At 44.6% G+C, this 14,091-nt stretch overlaps 1 protein-coding gene across 3 annotated transcripts in view; it reads right to left on the bottom strand.

Moving 5' to 3' along the window:
* Nrp1 (neuropilin 1) overlaps positions 1 to 14,091 on the bottom strand; it is a 146,044-nt gene that overhangs the window by 35,426 nt on the left and 96,527 nt on the right. For all 3 annotated transcript variants that reach the window (XM_051169252.1, XM_051169250.1, XM_051169251.1), the window contains 3 exons: positions 10,483 to 10,638; positions 6,802 to 6,946; positions 1,299 to 1,630 (listed from right to left, as the gene is read on the bottom strand). In XM_051169252.1, coding sequence (XP_051025209.1) covers positions 1,299 to 1,630; positions 6,802 to 6,946; positions 10,483 to 10,638 — 633 coding nt within the window. The remainder of the gene's footprint in view (positions 1 to 1,298; positions 1,631 to 6,801; positions 6,947 to 10,482; positions 10,639 to 14,091) is intronic.

Below are 14,091 nucleotides of genomic sequence, written 5' to 3'. Positions count from 1 at the left end.
AGGCCCAGCCACAGCTGGAGCCTGCGTGAGACCTTGTCTCAGTAAAAGAAAGAACACAGCCATACATCACGCTGAAATGCTTCAGAAACCACAAGTTAATTCAGGGAGGGATGGGAGACCGTCGTATGCTTTCCTCAGCATAAGGAAACCTCATTGGTTTAGTCAGTCACCAGTAGCTCTGTCACTGACCTGCGACCTTTGGAAGATAGGGTATTGTCCTCAAAGCCATGTATCTGGAGGCAGGGAAGCTGGCAGCATGGCCACAATGGTTTCCTAACTGCAAGACCTTGCCACACTGGTTGGAAAGTCAGAGAGGACTGTCCCAGCCAATGAACTGCAGTCTTCTTCACCCATGAGAGAACAGCTTTGGGTGGGCAGGGTTAGAAAGGCCCAGAACAAAGGCCAAATGTGTTGGTGTGAGAAGTGTCACCGAAGTATGTGAAAACGTGGGGGCGGTTCCTCATATTTATCCCAAATGCACTTAGGGCCACCCAAGCTCATTCCTGGGACCATTTCCAACTTGGTGTGGTGTGCTCAGGAAGTACAAATAAGTGTAGCCAACACAGTTGTTTTACTGAGTAAAAAAATAAAAAGCATTATCTTTTGGGTTTAAACAACTGATAGCACATTTTGTGAATGCTGAGATTACCTTCTCTTTTTACTAGGTTGGCAAGAGGTGCTTGAGTTTTAAAAGGTTCCAATTGCATAAGGGTGTATCTAAGCATTGCTTTAAATAGATAAAAGATGGGAAGAGCCCCAGTACCCATCAGTGGTTAATGTATAAACTAATGTGGTTTTCACATGGCAGAATAATATGCTGTTCGCAAAAGGAAGGGAATTGGGATCCACGATAGTTCAGTATTACGTTAATGAACTAAACCAGCCATAAAGCAACACATGCTTTCTGACAGGCTTAAAAGAGGCTCCTGAGTAGTCAGATCCCGAGGGGCAGGAAATAGGATGGTGATGTGGCAGGGGAGTGGCAGTGACTGCTGAACAGGCTCACAGACTCAGCTTCACAGATTGAAAGTTCTGGAAAAGGGTGGCTAGCTCCTGAAAAACCATAGCCAGTGTTGAGCTCTAGCCTCCACACTCATGTGTATGGTACTTCACACATGCATGAACAGATGTGTGTGCATGAACAAGTGCATGTGTGCACAACACACACACACACACACCCCAAAACTCCCAGGGCGTGAGGATTTGGCTTTTACCATGGGCTGGAGAAATCACTTCCTAGGGAGCTAGTGGGCAGGCAGCATCCCCAGACAGTGGCTACTCTGACCCCAGGGCCTCACCTTAGCCTTGCGTTTGCTGTCGTCCATGATGGTTTTCCAGTCGGAGCCATTGTTACTGTAGGAAATCTTGAACTTCCTCATGAACACCTTGTTCTCTCGGTGCTTCCCACCCTGGATAATGACGCCCCTCACTATCTTCTCGTCTCCCAGGTCCACTTGGAGCCACTCATTGATGTACGGGTGGGGCGAGGGTGGCAGTGCCCAGCCCGAGCGACTGGTCACCAGGCGGATGTTTTCTGGCATCCAGTTCCTGTCTCCTTGGTTGGACGCTGTAATCTGGGAGTCTGAAATAAGTCCAGACACCATGCCCAGCATTCCAGAGCAAGGATAATCTGGAGGCAGAGGGAAACAGATGAGGTGAGGTTGTTTTCTGAGTGATTGCGCTTAGAAAGAAAACATAACCTTGTACCTATTTATATGAAAATCCCCAGCAGAGGTGGTCCCAGGAGCTGAGTGTCCAAGGACGGTGCCATCTACCATAATCTCTAGCCTCAACTGTCCTCAAGACCTTTATTTTTCTTTTTTCAGTTTGTTGTAAAGGTAGGATCTAATGTAGTCTTGAACCTGCTAAGTAGCTTAGGCTAAGGATGACTTTGAAGTTCTGTTTTTCCTACCTTCATCATTTTAGTGCCATGATTGTAAGCATGTGCCACTATGTTCAACTTATATGGTCTTATGCATTGAACCCAGGGCTTGGTGCAAGGTAGGAGACACCACTACCTGAGCTCAGGGATTCCTGTGTGCCAGGCAAGCATACTACCAACCAAGTCCATGTGCCAAGCTAAATCTTAATTTTATTGAGGGCATGAAACAAGTCATATTTTTCTGTTCTCTGAGACTTGCTGAGCCTGTTTTTGTACACTGCCGTCCTCAACAAATATTTGCTGAATGAATCAATGCATTACAACAGTCAAAAGCAGCTGTCGTTTCTCAGGATGCCTTCCTGTAACTCAGCCTGGCTATTTGCTCTGGGTGGGAATCTTGGAAACCAAGAATAAACTCAATGGGAATTAATATTTACAAAATCCAATTTTCTGAAGGACTATGAAACTCTCATGTTAAAAATAAAAGCCCCACTTTTTGGCTACACCAGTCACACCTGCCTGGCTTCCCACCAGCTTCTTTAAAAAAGTGATGCTCAGCTGGCCAAGGGAACCAGATGTTACCATTTGAGGAAAACACAGCTAACTTGGATGTTGCCAAGCAGAGCAGAGACTCTACCAGATGAGTGCCCTTTCTCTTACACAGAGCTTCTGGGCTGTTTCTTTCCCCAGACCCAGTTGAAAGCCAGCCCACACTCAGCCAGAAGTCAGAGTGTTGAGCCAGTCCCCACCACTTACTTTTCTGCGAATGGCCCTTCTGAAAAACAGCAAAGGGAACCTTGATTTGCCTTGGACTGAAAACCTTCAGACTCACTGAGCACGTATGGACAGATATCTGAGCGATAAAGGACATCAGCCTCTCACCGGTCCTCTCACTGGCCCCGGGCATGGCCAGTTAGGCTAGACTGGCTGCTCAGCAAGCCCTGCAGAGCCGCCTGTGTCCACCATCCCAGCTCTGGATTACAAGTCTGTGATACGATGCATGACGTTTTATGTGGGGTCTGGGGTTTGAACTCAGGTCCTCACACTTGCAACGTAAGTGCTTTACTGATTGAACCATTTCCTCAACTTATCCCACAATTCACTTGTAATAATTATGAAGGAATATTAGCAATTAATTCAAGGCTTGAATGAAATGCTACTTTAGAGCAGGGTTTCCTTGGCAGGTAAACTTAGATAAACTTTTGCCTATGTTATTAAGTTTAACAAGCAAATAAACAACAGAACAAGAAACAGGTTATCCAACTAGATCAGAATTTCAGAGAAACAGTGACTAATTCTTGGTGTATCCAAAACACTGCAATGGGAAATACGTATACTAACAATTATCTTTTTTTTTTTTTTTTTTTTATTTTTTTTAGCCACATCAAGCTTAACTGGGGATTCTGTATTTTTTCTTGGCAACACTGTTTTCGCTTTAACTTTAAAAATCAATCCTAGGTGAAAGAGACAAGTGGACGATGTTATGGGAAGGGGTTTGACCTTAAAAGAAAAACTGAGCAATCCAGTTAACCAGTCTTCAAAGAGTGAGACAGTAACGGCTAGGTATGACAGTAGCTCCCAGTGGGTACCATCCAGCCTCCCTCGATAGCTTGGGAAGTTGCCTAAGGGTATGTGGTGTCTGGAGAGGTCACTCTTATCTGTGACTGACAGGGGCGTATGACTGTGGGAGAGCAGAGCACAAGATGGCATTCTCACAACCCTGCAGAAGTCCTCCAGCGTGCCCGTCCCAGTCCTCTCCCTTTGCCAAAATGATGCAGCCCTCTTTAGAGCAACAAGGAAAACATTCCTTCCTCAATCGCCTGAAGCAGGATAGTTTACCCCTGTGTGTCCATTATATATTTTCTAGATCTCCAGGATGGCTCTCTTTCTAAAGAATTTATGAATGTGAAACCTAGATTCAAAGCTGGAGCTCTAGAGGCTTTGGCAGTCAAGTAAGTGATGCGTGACATCCTAAGAGTTTCTTTTTCTTCTTGTTTTGTTTTGTTTGTTTGTTTTGGTTAATTTGCTAGTTTCTTTAAACAGTCAGATTGAGTTAGGACTTGCCTACTCATAAAGAGAAGGTGAAAATTCAAGGTTGCTTGCTTGTCAGACGGCATAAGCAGCGGAAATCCTTCATTAAGAAATACCCACTGAACACTTGTGGTGCTCCAGGCCTCTGGGGTAAAGAGAAAGCATGGTGACCAGGCTCTCCTGCATTGTCTAGTCCAACAAGGACCTGCTCTTTCATCAGCCTGCACGCACAGAGGACCAAGGCCTTCAAAAGACGGAAGTGCTCATGAGTGATGATCTCACGGCAGGCTCTGCCTGGGACTTACCCTGCTTCTTGTATGGGGCATTTAGCGAGCATCCTACTCTAATCCAAGTACATTAGAAAAATCCTTTCATTTAATCTTCATCACAACTCATTAAGGTATCTCACAGACCAGGAAATGTACATCTGAGATGCCTGCAGTCAGGCACTCACTAAGTGGACTATCCTGAGCCAGGCATGACCCTTCTGGCTGTGTGACCTTCATGATCACATTCTGCCCTCTCAAGAAACCTTCCAAGGCAACTGCTGGGAAATGACAGTCATTTCACCAGAAAGAAAACAAAACCCAAATGTGTACTTAAAATAACAAAGTGGGCTGTGTGTAAAAATAATATAACAAACTACTTTAGATATTATTTAAGTAAACAGGCCATTTTACTACTTTTTTTAATCCAATGAATTACTTTCTTTTTTTGTTCAAATTCCTAGAATTACCTCTTGGGATGTCCTTATGATAATAAGAAGGGTGATTTGAGTTCAGATAAATATTTTATTTAACCAAAAGGACATAGCATAAATCTTAAGAGACTGGATATGAAGCTTGCTTCTAAATAAAATTCTGGTGTAGTGATAAGAGATAAGGTTGAAGAAATGGACCAGAAAGTCCCACCCAGACCTTGTTCCTATGAGTTTACGGTAGACTTCTAAATTAGGAATGCTCTAAAGTCCCCTTGAACATTTTGCTATTTAACTGTTATCAAAAAATTAAAAATAAGGCTACCTTGACTTTTCAGTGCCTGTCCCTCTTCCAAATGCTCTCTAACCAATTCCTGCCTCCAAAGCCTTGAACTTTCTAAGTCTTGGTTCCTCACATGGCAAACAGATCTGTGTCAACAACCTGAGTCTGACATCAGATCTGGGCTTTACTTTTCAACACTGATGTTTCCATGGATCTTTTCAGAACCAGCTTCTCAGCACAGCACCTCCACTCTAATGGGAAGGTCTGGGGGTGGGGCAGTTGCCTTCTCTTCAAAAGTCAGGTTCTTTTCCTTCTTTAGAAATAATCAAACTCAGCAGAAAAATAATAAAATGAATTGAAAAATTAAATGCTCTAAATATGAACACAGATAGAATACAGTGGTTTTCACTGAAGACTGCAAGTTGTTTACTTTTTAATTAACTTCTTGGTGAATCACAGACTCTGTGTTTCAATCTTTTAAAACAGATTTATTTTTATTTTGTGGGTATGAGTCTTTGCTTTGCATGCAGTGCCCACAGAGGCCAGAAGAGGGTGTGGGGCCCCCTGGAACTGGAGTTACAGGTAGGCACTGGGAACTGAACCTGGGTCCTCTGGAAGAGCAGGGTGCTCTTAAAGACCACTGGCCCATTTCTCCAACTCCCACGTTTTTCAGTTTTTAAAATATGAAGGTAACATGCATGCTGTTGTTGTGTTGAAATGGAAGCTCTCTAGCACATCTACTTACATGGGAAAGGGTTGGAGCGTGGCTGCTGTTAGTCAGAACATAGGGTAGCCCCACCGTTTCCGAAGCCCTGGAGGCTTTGGGCCTAGCAACTCACAGCCAGACACATCTAGAGCTCCAGCCACCTGGCCTGACCCTCTTCCCAGACATTTAGCAAGAACTAAGCCTAATTCATAATTTTCATCCCTCAAATAGGAATAGCCTGTTTCAATTTGACAGAGACCTCTCAAGTCCTGTTTGAAAAACAAACCAAAAACTTTTACAAGTTGACTTCCGCTTTAAAAAATATCCAGCTAAGAACTGGTAATAAAGCCCCTACTGTGATGTGTGAGGCCTGGGTCTGATCCCCAGGGGGAAACACACATACCAAGTCAACAAAAATAGAGACAAAATCCAACAGAGTGGCCAGGGTGCTTAGGGAGTGAAAGCAGCCCTTGATAGAGTCAAGCTCCTTAGGTGTAGCTGATGAAGCTGCCTCTGGGTTTCAAAACTGTATAAAGAAAGCCAGTGTGGAACCTTCCACAGAGCAGCGATTTACTAGGACCCCAATAGCAATGATAAGCCTGCTGCCCACTGAAGAGGCAGGTTGCATTCAGTGGAAAGGGGAGCCCTGACTAAATCTCTGCCATTCCCAGCTGCCACGAGGAATAGCCTTATATGGGCTCAGAACTGTGGCTGTTATCCAGAGGAGTGAGAAATCTGGCCTGGGGCGCTGGCTACTGAGTTAAGGCGGAGCTTGAACTCACACATATCTTCACCCAGCGTACAAGCCCTTGTGCCTTGAATGTGAAAAGGCCCCCCAGGCTCATGGATTTGAACCTTCATCTCTAGCTGCTGGGACTTTGGGGGAAGGCTGTGAAATTTTTAGGCCACAGCATCCCATTGGATGAAGTGAGTCACTTGGGGGCAGACTTTGAGGTTTTATAGCTTACTCTGCTTCTTGGGGGATTGTGTCCACTTCACTTGCAAGCCAGAACGAACCCCTCTTCCCTTAAGTTCCTTCTTGTTAGACACTTTGTCACACTGATGAGAAAGGTAGCTAATACAGACCCCAGCGACCAAACAAATAGGGGCGGATTACTTTCATATTTGAACACATGAACGACTTCTCCTTGAATGGAAGTTAGTATTAATTCAAGGGGGGCAACTTCCATGTTGTCACTGACCTGTTATCTTGCAGCCATAAACTTCAAATCTCATAGATATACCAGTTTCCCAGGATGTTGGCTTGATTCGGACAAATCTCGTTATCAGCGGTTTGGGGAAAACGCCAAAGACGACATCTGTGGGGTTGGTGTTTCCCTGAAAGATCTAGATGAGGAAGGGGGTGTTAACAAACTGTATTAGAAACAAACCCCAGAAAATGTCCACAAATGCTCGAAGAAATTGTTTACAGTTCCAGCATTTTCTACCAAGGTTAGTGTGCCATTAGCAACCTGTCATGCTATTTTCCCAAATAACTGTAATCAAAGAGAACCCTGTCCAGTGTAGAATGCCACCCCAATCATGTATTCTTGCTTGAATGGCTACAGCTTCTAAAAGCATTGTCACAAGGATGGCATTTATTAAAGGACACATGCTGTCATTTTCAAAAGTGAGAAGCTGTTAACTTTACCCGAGAAGCCACAGCTGCACACACTCCACAGGGTCCCTCACTGTGTTTTGCAGCCCCAGTGGCTCCCAGAAGGGATGCTCTTTGAGTTCTGGGTTAGGTCTGGAGTTTTGAAATTACAGCTCATGTTCTCAGATACAATCCTAAGCCAAGTACCTTCCTTCCTTCCTTCCCTCCCTCTTTCTTCTTCCTGTCTTTTTTTTTATTTTTTCTTTCTTTCTCCTTTTTGTAGACATTGTTGAGTGTATCCCTGGCCATCTTTGAATGCACTGGGTAGCTGAAGATGACCTTAACCTCCCTCCCCCAGTCTTTCTGCTTCTGCCTATGTGGTATTTTGGGTGGATACCAGGGCTGTGTGCACATGAGGCAAGCACCCCAGCCACTGAGACACATCCCCAGCTCCCATGCTTGCTTTGTTTTCTTGGTAAATGTTCTCAGTCATGCATCAGTGGTTTTAATACTTAGGATTTTTTTGGTAAAATTATGCTTCAGTAGTCAGAGGCAAAACTAAATAATAAATGACTTTTAACTGAAAATTCTCAATCTTCAGCTTCTAGGTACAAATGGGTCCTTTGATTCTAAGAACAATGAAACACGTCACCACAAAGGCAAGGAGGCCCAAAATAAACCAGGTGCCTGAAAATGTCCTTTGGGACCATGTGGAATTTGGTGGTGCTGTTTACAGGATCTCTGTAAGCCATTGTGGAATATTCTGGCACCAGCTTTCCCTTAGATAAGAGTGGAAGCCTCTGCTTTCTATATCTGCAGGTCAGCTATGGGGGAGGATGGCCCTGTAAAAGCAGCAGTGTTTCTATCGGGCTGCAGTGGCACACGCCTTTAACCACAGCATTCAGGAGCAGAGGCAGGCAGATCTCTGTGAGTTCAAGGCCAGCCTGGTCTACACGGAGAGCTCCAAGGCCACCAGGGCTACATAGAGAGACTCTGTTTTAAAAACCCACCCCTTTCCAAATAAAGTAACAAAACCAGCATTTCTCTGTGGTACTAGGTATGTCAAGCACTGTAACTCCCTACCATCTCTCAGGTATTATAACAGAGCCTTCCTTATAGGGCATGGAGGCCCTCCCCATATCTCAGAGTATCCACACAGTTCCCCAAGCTCTGCTCTTCCCTTCAGAGAAAGGGAACACCAATGTCATCAGACTGGTGCTTTTGCTTCATTGAGCTGGCATGACCCTATGTTAAACACAGAAAATGCCCCCAGTGCTTTGCTTCTACTTCAGCTTTTCCCTCTGGGAAACAATCTGAATGGGTACATTTTATGTGATGTCATGAGACGCCTCCAGAAGTAGTAACACCCCAACACTGTTGTTCTTCTAGGCCTGGTTAGTTCTACTAGGAACCAGAGTTGCCTGAGAAGCAGGGGCGTAGGTGTACATCTATTCTGCTAATGCTGAGAGTTTCCTGCAGGTTGCAGAAAACCATGCAAGCTCATATTCTGTCCATAGGATGAAGACTGCCAGGCCAGGCTAGTACTGAAAGCCTACCTTGCCATGGTACAGCTAGTGAAATAAGGAAAGACGGTGAGATCTACGGCCAGATGAACTGGGGAGAGTTGTAGGAAGAGATGTCAGTTGGATGCTCTGGTTTCATTTAGGGTCAGTGAAGGCCCCGTATTCCAAGTCTCGTGCCTGCTGCTTCCTCCCTTATCCTTTCAGCTTGGAAGGCTTGTGTGTGCAGGGCTGTTGTTGCATCAAAAGTCATGAGACCCTGGAGCATTACTGCCAGCTATGAGGGGTTTTCTTTCCCAGGTGGAGATAGGGTTCCATGTCCCCCACCTTTCACAGCCCTTGTACTGTCCGCAGACTCTTCCATGGAACTCTCTTCCCACACAGCCGATGTCCCCCACACTTGCCTCCATCTTGCCTGCCCTCCATGAGAGAGTCTGTATCTGTATTTACTTCATACCACAGAGGCTTTCCTCAGTTCTAGTGTTCAAGAGAGCTGAGGCCATGTAAACATAGCTGGCTCCTTGCAGTGTGTGTGTGTGTGTGTGTGTGTGTGTGTGTGTGTGTGTGTGTGTGTGTGTGTAGGGCAGGGAGAAACTTCAGGTGTTGTTTCTCATACAGTGTTCACTTAGGCTTTTGAGACAGGGTCTCTTACTGGCCTTCCAATGAACCTCAGTAATCCTATTATTTCCACAGCCCAGGGCTGGGATGGCAGGCACATCCCACACCACTCCCTGATTTATAAAAAAATCTATCTATCTATCTATCTATCTATCATCTATCTATCATCTATTTGTTATGTATAGGAACATGCCATGGTGACATGAGGAACTTGTGAAAATTGGTTTTCTGCTTCCTCCATTTGCGTCCTGAGGAAGGAATTTGTGTGTCAGGTGATTGATGAGCATCTTTACCCACTGCGCCGTCTCACTGGCATGTGTATGTTCACGTCTTTATAAACATTTACAATGTAGGTTCTGGAGATGGGACTCAGGCCCTCATACTTGTGTGGTAAGCAGTTTACTGGCCGAGCATCTCTCCAGCCTTTCAAGCTTTGGACTTTGAGTAACATCAAATATGAATTCTGAAAAATCTTTTGATTAATAAATCAGAGCAACTATAGCTTCAAATAAGCAGGTGAGCCGAGGGAAACACCTCAGTTCCTAGACGACAGAGGGCAGGGTGAACGCACTGAGGCTGGGCTCAGCCGCCCCACTGGGTGAAGTTCAAGTGAGTAGGCTGCGTGCTGTCTGTGTGATCTGAAAGAACACAGCAAAATCTGTGTTTTGTTCTGGCAAGCAACAGCCAATTGCACTTGTAAATGAGTTTGTGAGCACTGAGGGTAGATGAAAGGGTTCAAGCCCGTTATGGAAAGGAAAAAAGAAAAAAAGAAAAAGAAAAAAGGGTTATGAGAGAAGGAAGAAACATGAAGAAAACCCAAATAAAGGAAGCCAACACCGTCAGGAATTCCTGAGGTGGGCAGGGTTAGGCTGCACATTCTATGTCTCTGGTGATTCTTGAGTTTGTCCTTTAATTTGGCTGACGCCGTCTTTTTAGTAGCATCTGTGTAACTTCTTCTAGGCCTTTGGATCTGGAAGCATGAGACCCTTTGGTCAGATTTAGACCTCTAATTGCACTTTTCATTTTATATCAATTCAATAATAAACCATCCCTGACAGAAAAAAAAATCCCCATAGAAATGGATAAAAATTGATCACGCATGTGAAAGACTTTAGTAAGGGAGCGGGAGGGGAAGGAGCCAAACTCACAATGGCCTTATTTCCTTCTTTCAGGGTGATCCAGTCCTCTCCGTTGGAACTGATGTCTACTCTATAAGTCTTGACGTAATATTTCTTCTTGGTTTCTTTGGAAATGGCGCCCTGTGTCCCTACAGCAGTGACGAATCGCAGAAGGCCCAAGTCGACCTGCAAGAAAATGACACATGGGTTCAGTCAGCTGTCCCAGACACAGGAGCTGTGACTTTGGCAGCTTTCCTGCAGGCTTTGCACAAGGGTTTCCACCCGTAGCAATCAGCAAGGTCAAATCCGATGTCAGTGTGCACTATACCCACCCCCCACCCCCCCGAAGGAAGGCAAAGGCTATCCAGCTGCCTTCTGGATATTTATGCCTGTGCCCATAGGTCAGTGCTGCAGTCATCTGGGGCCAGAGAAACTTCTTCCTGCAGTAGCAGCAGGAAGTACAGAGACTCAGAACTGGTCCAAGCGCTGAGACCACTAGAGTGCTCAGCTCTGAACAGGGCGTCTGTACCATCGCTTCTAAGGCTCAGGGAAAGTCACAGAAGTGAGTGTGGAAAGACTGTAAGAGCTGGAAGAACGGGTAGAGTGTTGTACAATGCTGTCTTTCAGGCATGATATGACTGTCACACTCATGAACTTACAGCCACTGAGTTTACCTGCACAAGACATGTACCAAATTAGATCTATCTACATATCCCTCCCCCTTGAGAATCTATCAGTGAAGGAGTGACAGACATTTTCTTAGTGCTGTAGTCACTAATCGCCCACCCTCCTGTAAGCAACCCAGAATAAAATCCATTGGTACACACCACACACACACACACACACACGAGGTCAGATAATAAACAGACTAGGTTATGAGAAAGGAGCGTGTTCTTATCACTACAGCTAAGATCACTTGATCCATAGTGCAAAGAAAAAAACAAACTGGATTCATGTCAATATATCTTCCAAGACATTTAACATACTTCCCAAGGTATGCCGTATGTGCCATTTTACAGCCGGAGAATCAAGGCAGAAGTACACATTGGCTACTGGAGAGACCTGAACTAGGCCTCCCATCCGATCCAGTTGACCCTGCGTTCCAACTCTTTGCAGCATCCTGTCTCCTCCCAGTGCGATGCAGGCAGGAAGGGCACTGATGTGAATGCCCTAGGAGTGCTGTGGTTCTAGAACAGACACAGCAGAGTCTGGTATGGTCCAGCAAGGAGATGAGCAAGGGAAGGCTTGGCCTCATCTGAAGCTCCTTCAGATGTTTTCTCATGGCCTTGCTATAGCAGCTTCAGGTTGTTTGTTTGTTTTTGTTTGTTTGTTTTATGGCCTTGCTATAAGCAGATAGGTTGAGGCAGCTAGGTCTCAATACATGATAGGGAGGGAAGACATCATAAAAGAAAGCTTGTGAGCTCCTCTTGGTCAGTGTCCAGTGAGGCTTCCCAGCAGCAGAGCCTCACTTTGAGTCTTGTTCCCTGGAGGGTGGTGGGGACTTCTGGTAATAAGTTCTGCTCTGTCACGTGTTCCCATCTTGAGTAGCTAGTTGTCAAAGCAACTGGTCAACTGCTCATAACTGGAATCTCTGAATACCTCCTCATGAGTGAGTGCGTGCGTGCGTGCGTGCGAGTTTGTACCTGTTTGTGTTTATGTATATTCAGGTGTACATGTATGTGCATGCATGTGGAGCTCAGACGTCAAGCTTTAAGAGCTGTCCATCCTTGTGTTTTAGACAGGGTGCCTTGCAAGGCCCTAAAACCACTGGCTCCAAACTGAGCTCCAAAGCATTCCCATGTCTGTCTCTACAACCATGGAGTCATAAATCAGTGCCATTACAGCTCTTTCACATGGGTTTTGGGGACTGAATCAGGCTTTCAAGCTTGCATGGCAAGCACTGTACCGACTGAGCCATGCTCCCAGCTTAGCAAGACGCTTCTTGCATTCCTCCTTTTCATATTTCTCATAGATATTTTCAGTATAATCACCGTCCTTTTAACCTATTCCTATGGTCATCATTAATAATTACACGTAATTTAAAATAAAGCTCATGGTTACTCTTTACATGAGTGTTTTCACTGTCTTTTCAATAATGCGTTAGACATTTCCTGGAAGGCTGTTTCCTTCTATTTGTTGTATGGCCTGGACTGTACAGAAAAATAATTAAAAAAAAAAAAAAAGAAATAGCTTTTTAAAAAAGGATGCACAAACATACTATTTTTTACAGGACCCAGAGAGGAATTACCTAATACACCTGGTTTGCATTGACCACATATTTCAACAATACACTAGGAGCTAATGGAACACCATTTTCTTAAAAAAAAAAAAAAAAAAAAAAGCAAAAAACAACAAAGGCAGAGCAAACCCCCACTCTACCCTCAGCTTCTGAATCCTGAGACTTGACAGCCCAATTTTTAGAAAACACTATTCCAATTAACCCTGCAGTGCCCAAGGCTCCTGCAGAATGTTGCTTTGGCGGATCTGCCCTGAAAGGCTGCCTCCTCTGGTCTGTCAAGAACAGCTTTTAACCTGATGGTACTGGAAGGAGTTAAAACCCAGAGGTGCAAGAAAAGCAGTTCTCTGAAGGCAGGGTGAAGTTCCACAGTCCTACAACAATACTTGCCCTGGGAAGGGCCCAACAATACAGCTGCATTTCCTTGGTCTAAATGTAAAGTTGATGCTCTGTAAGCTTTCACCAGATTTAAGAGAAAAATATAATAGTAACAGCAACAATAGTTACAACAACAACAATCCCTCCCATATCTCTCTCTCTCCCCTTCCCCCTCCCTCTCCCCCTCCCCCTCTCCATCCCTCCCTCTTTAGCTCATAAGAAAGATCTTATTATATGCCCATGGCTAGCCTGGAGCTTGCTATGTAGATCAGGATGTCTTGGAATTTGAATTCATGGAGAGCTACCTGCTTCTGCTTCTTAGCTTGACATGGACTTGCTATTTAGTCAGATGACCTTAAACTTCTGATCCCCTCAGCCTCCACCTACCTAGTTCTGGGCTTACAGGCTTGCAGCACCACATTGTTACTGAAGGAAGCCAGGGCTTTGTGCATGCTAAGCAAACTTTCTACGAGCAGAGCTATGTCCCATCCCCAGAACAAAATTTTAATATAAATTAATAATGCTGTAGATTAACAATGGTGGCCATTTCAACTTTTAATTTAACAAATAAATGTTTACTCAACACATTTAAAACAAATCCAGTGCCTATCTCCCTAGCTGACACTGGTAATTCTTTGCAGAAGGGGAGCAGGGAGCTTCTAGTGAATACTCCATTTTTTCTTATCCCCTATTAACACAAGTTTCCAAAGGCAAGACTGCTAGTGGATGCAATATTTGGCAAGTAAAATAAAAGATGGCAAATTAAACTGAATTTAAGATGAAAAGAAAAAAAAAACTATACTAACTCAAAAACTTGTAAAAATTCCTACAAAGTCTGTGCTTTCAGAACACCCACAGCATCTAGATAACAGCTCTAGACACTGGGGAAAAGCCGCAAGGGTCTCAAAATACTCTGAGAACACTGAGAGCTTTGCCGACCATCCACTGAGCTATTCATCCACTTGCAGGCTGAAAGGTTCTTCGAACCTGGACATCCAAGGGAGCACAGTGCAGCACCATCGAAA

Source organism: Acomys russatus, chromosome 26 (genome assembly GCF_903995435.1).
Source record: "Acomys russatus chromosome 26, mAcoRus1.1, whole genome shotgun sequence".
In the NCBI taxonomy this organism is placed as follows: Eukaryota; Metazoa; Chordata; class Mammalia; order Rodentia; family Muridae; genus Acomys; species Acomys russatus.
The sequence above is the reverse complement of the archived record's forward strand: the minus strand, read 5'-3'. Positions and strand labels throughout refer to the sequence as shown.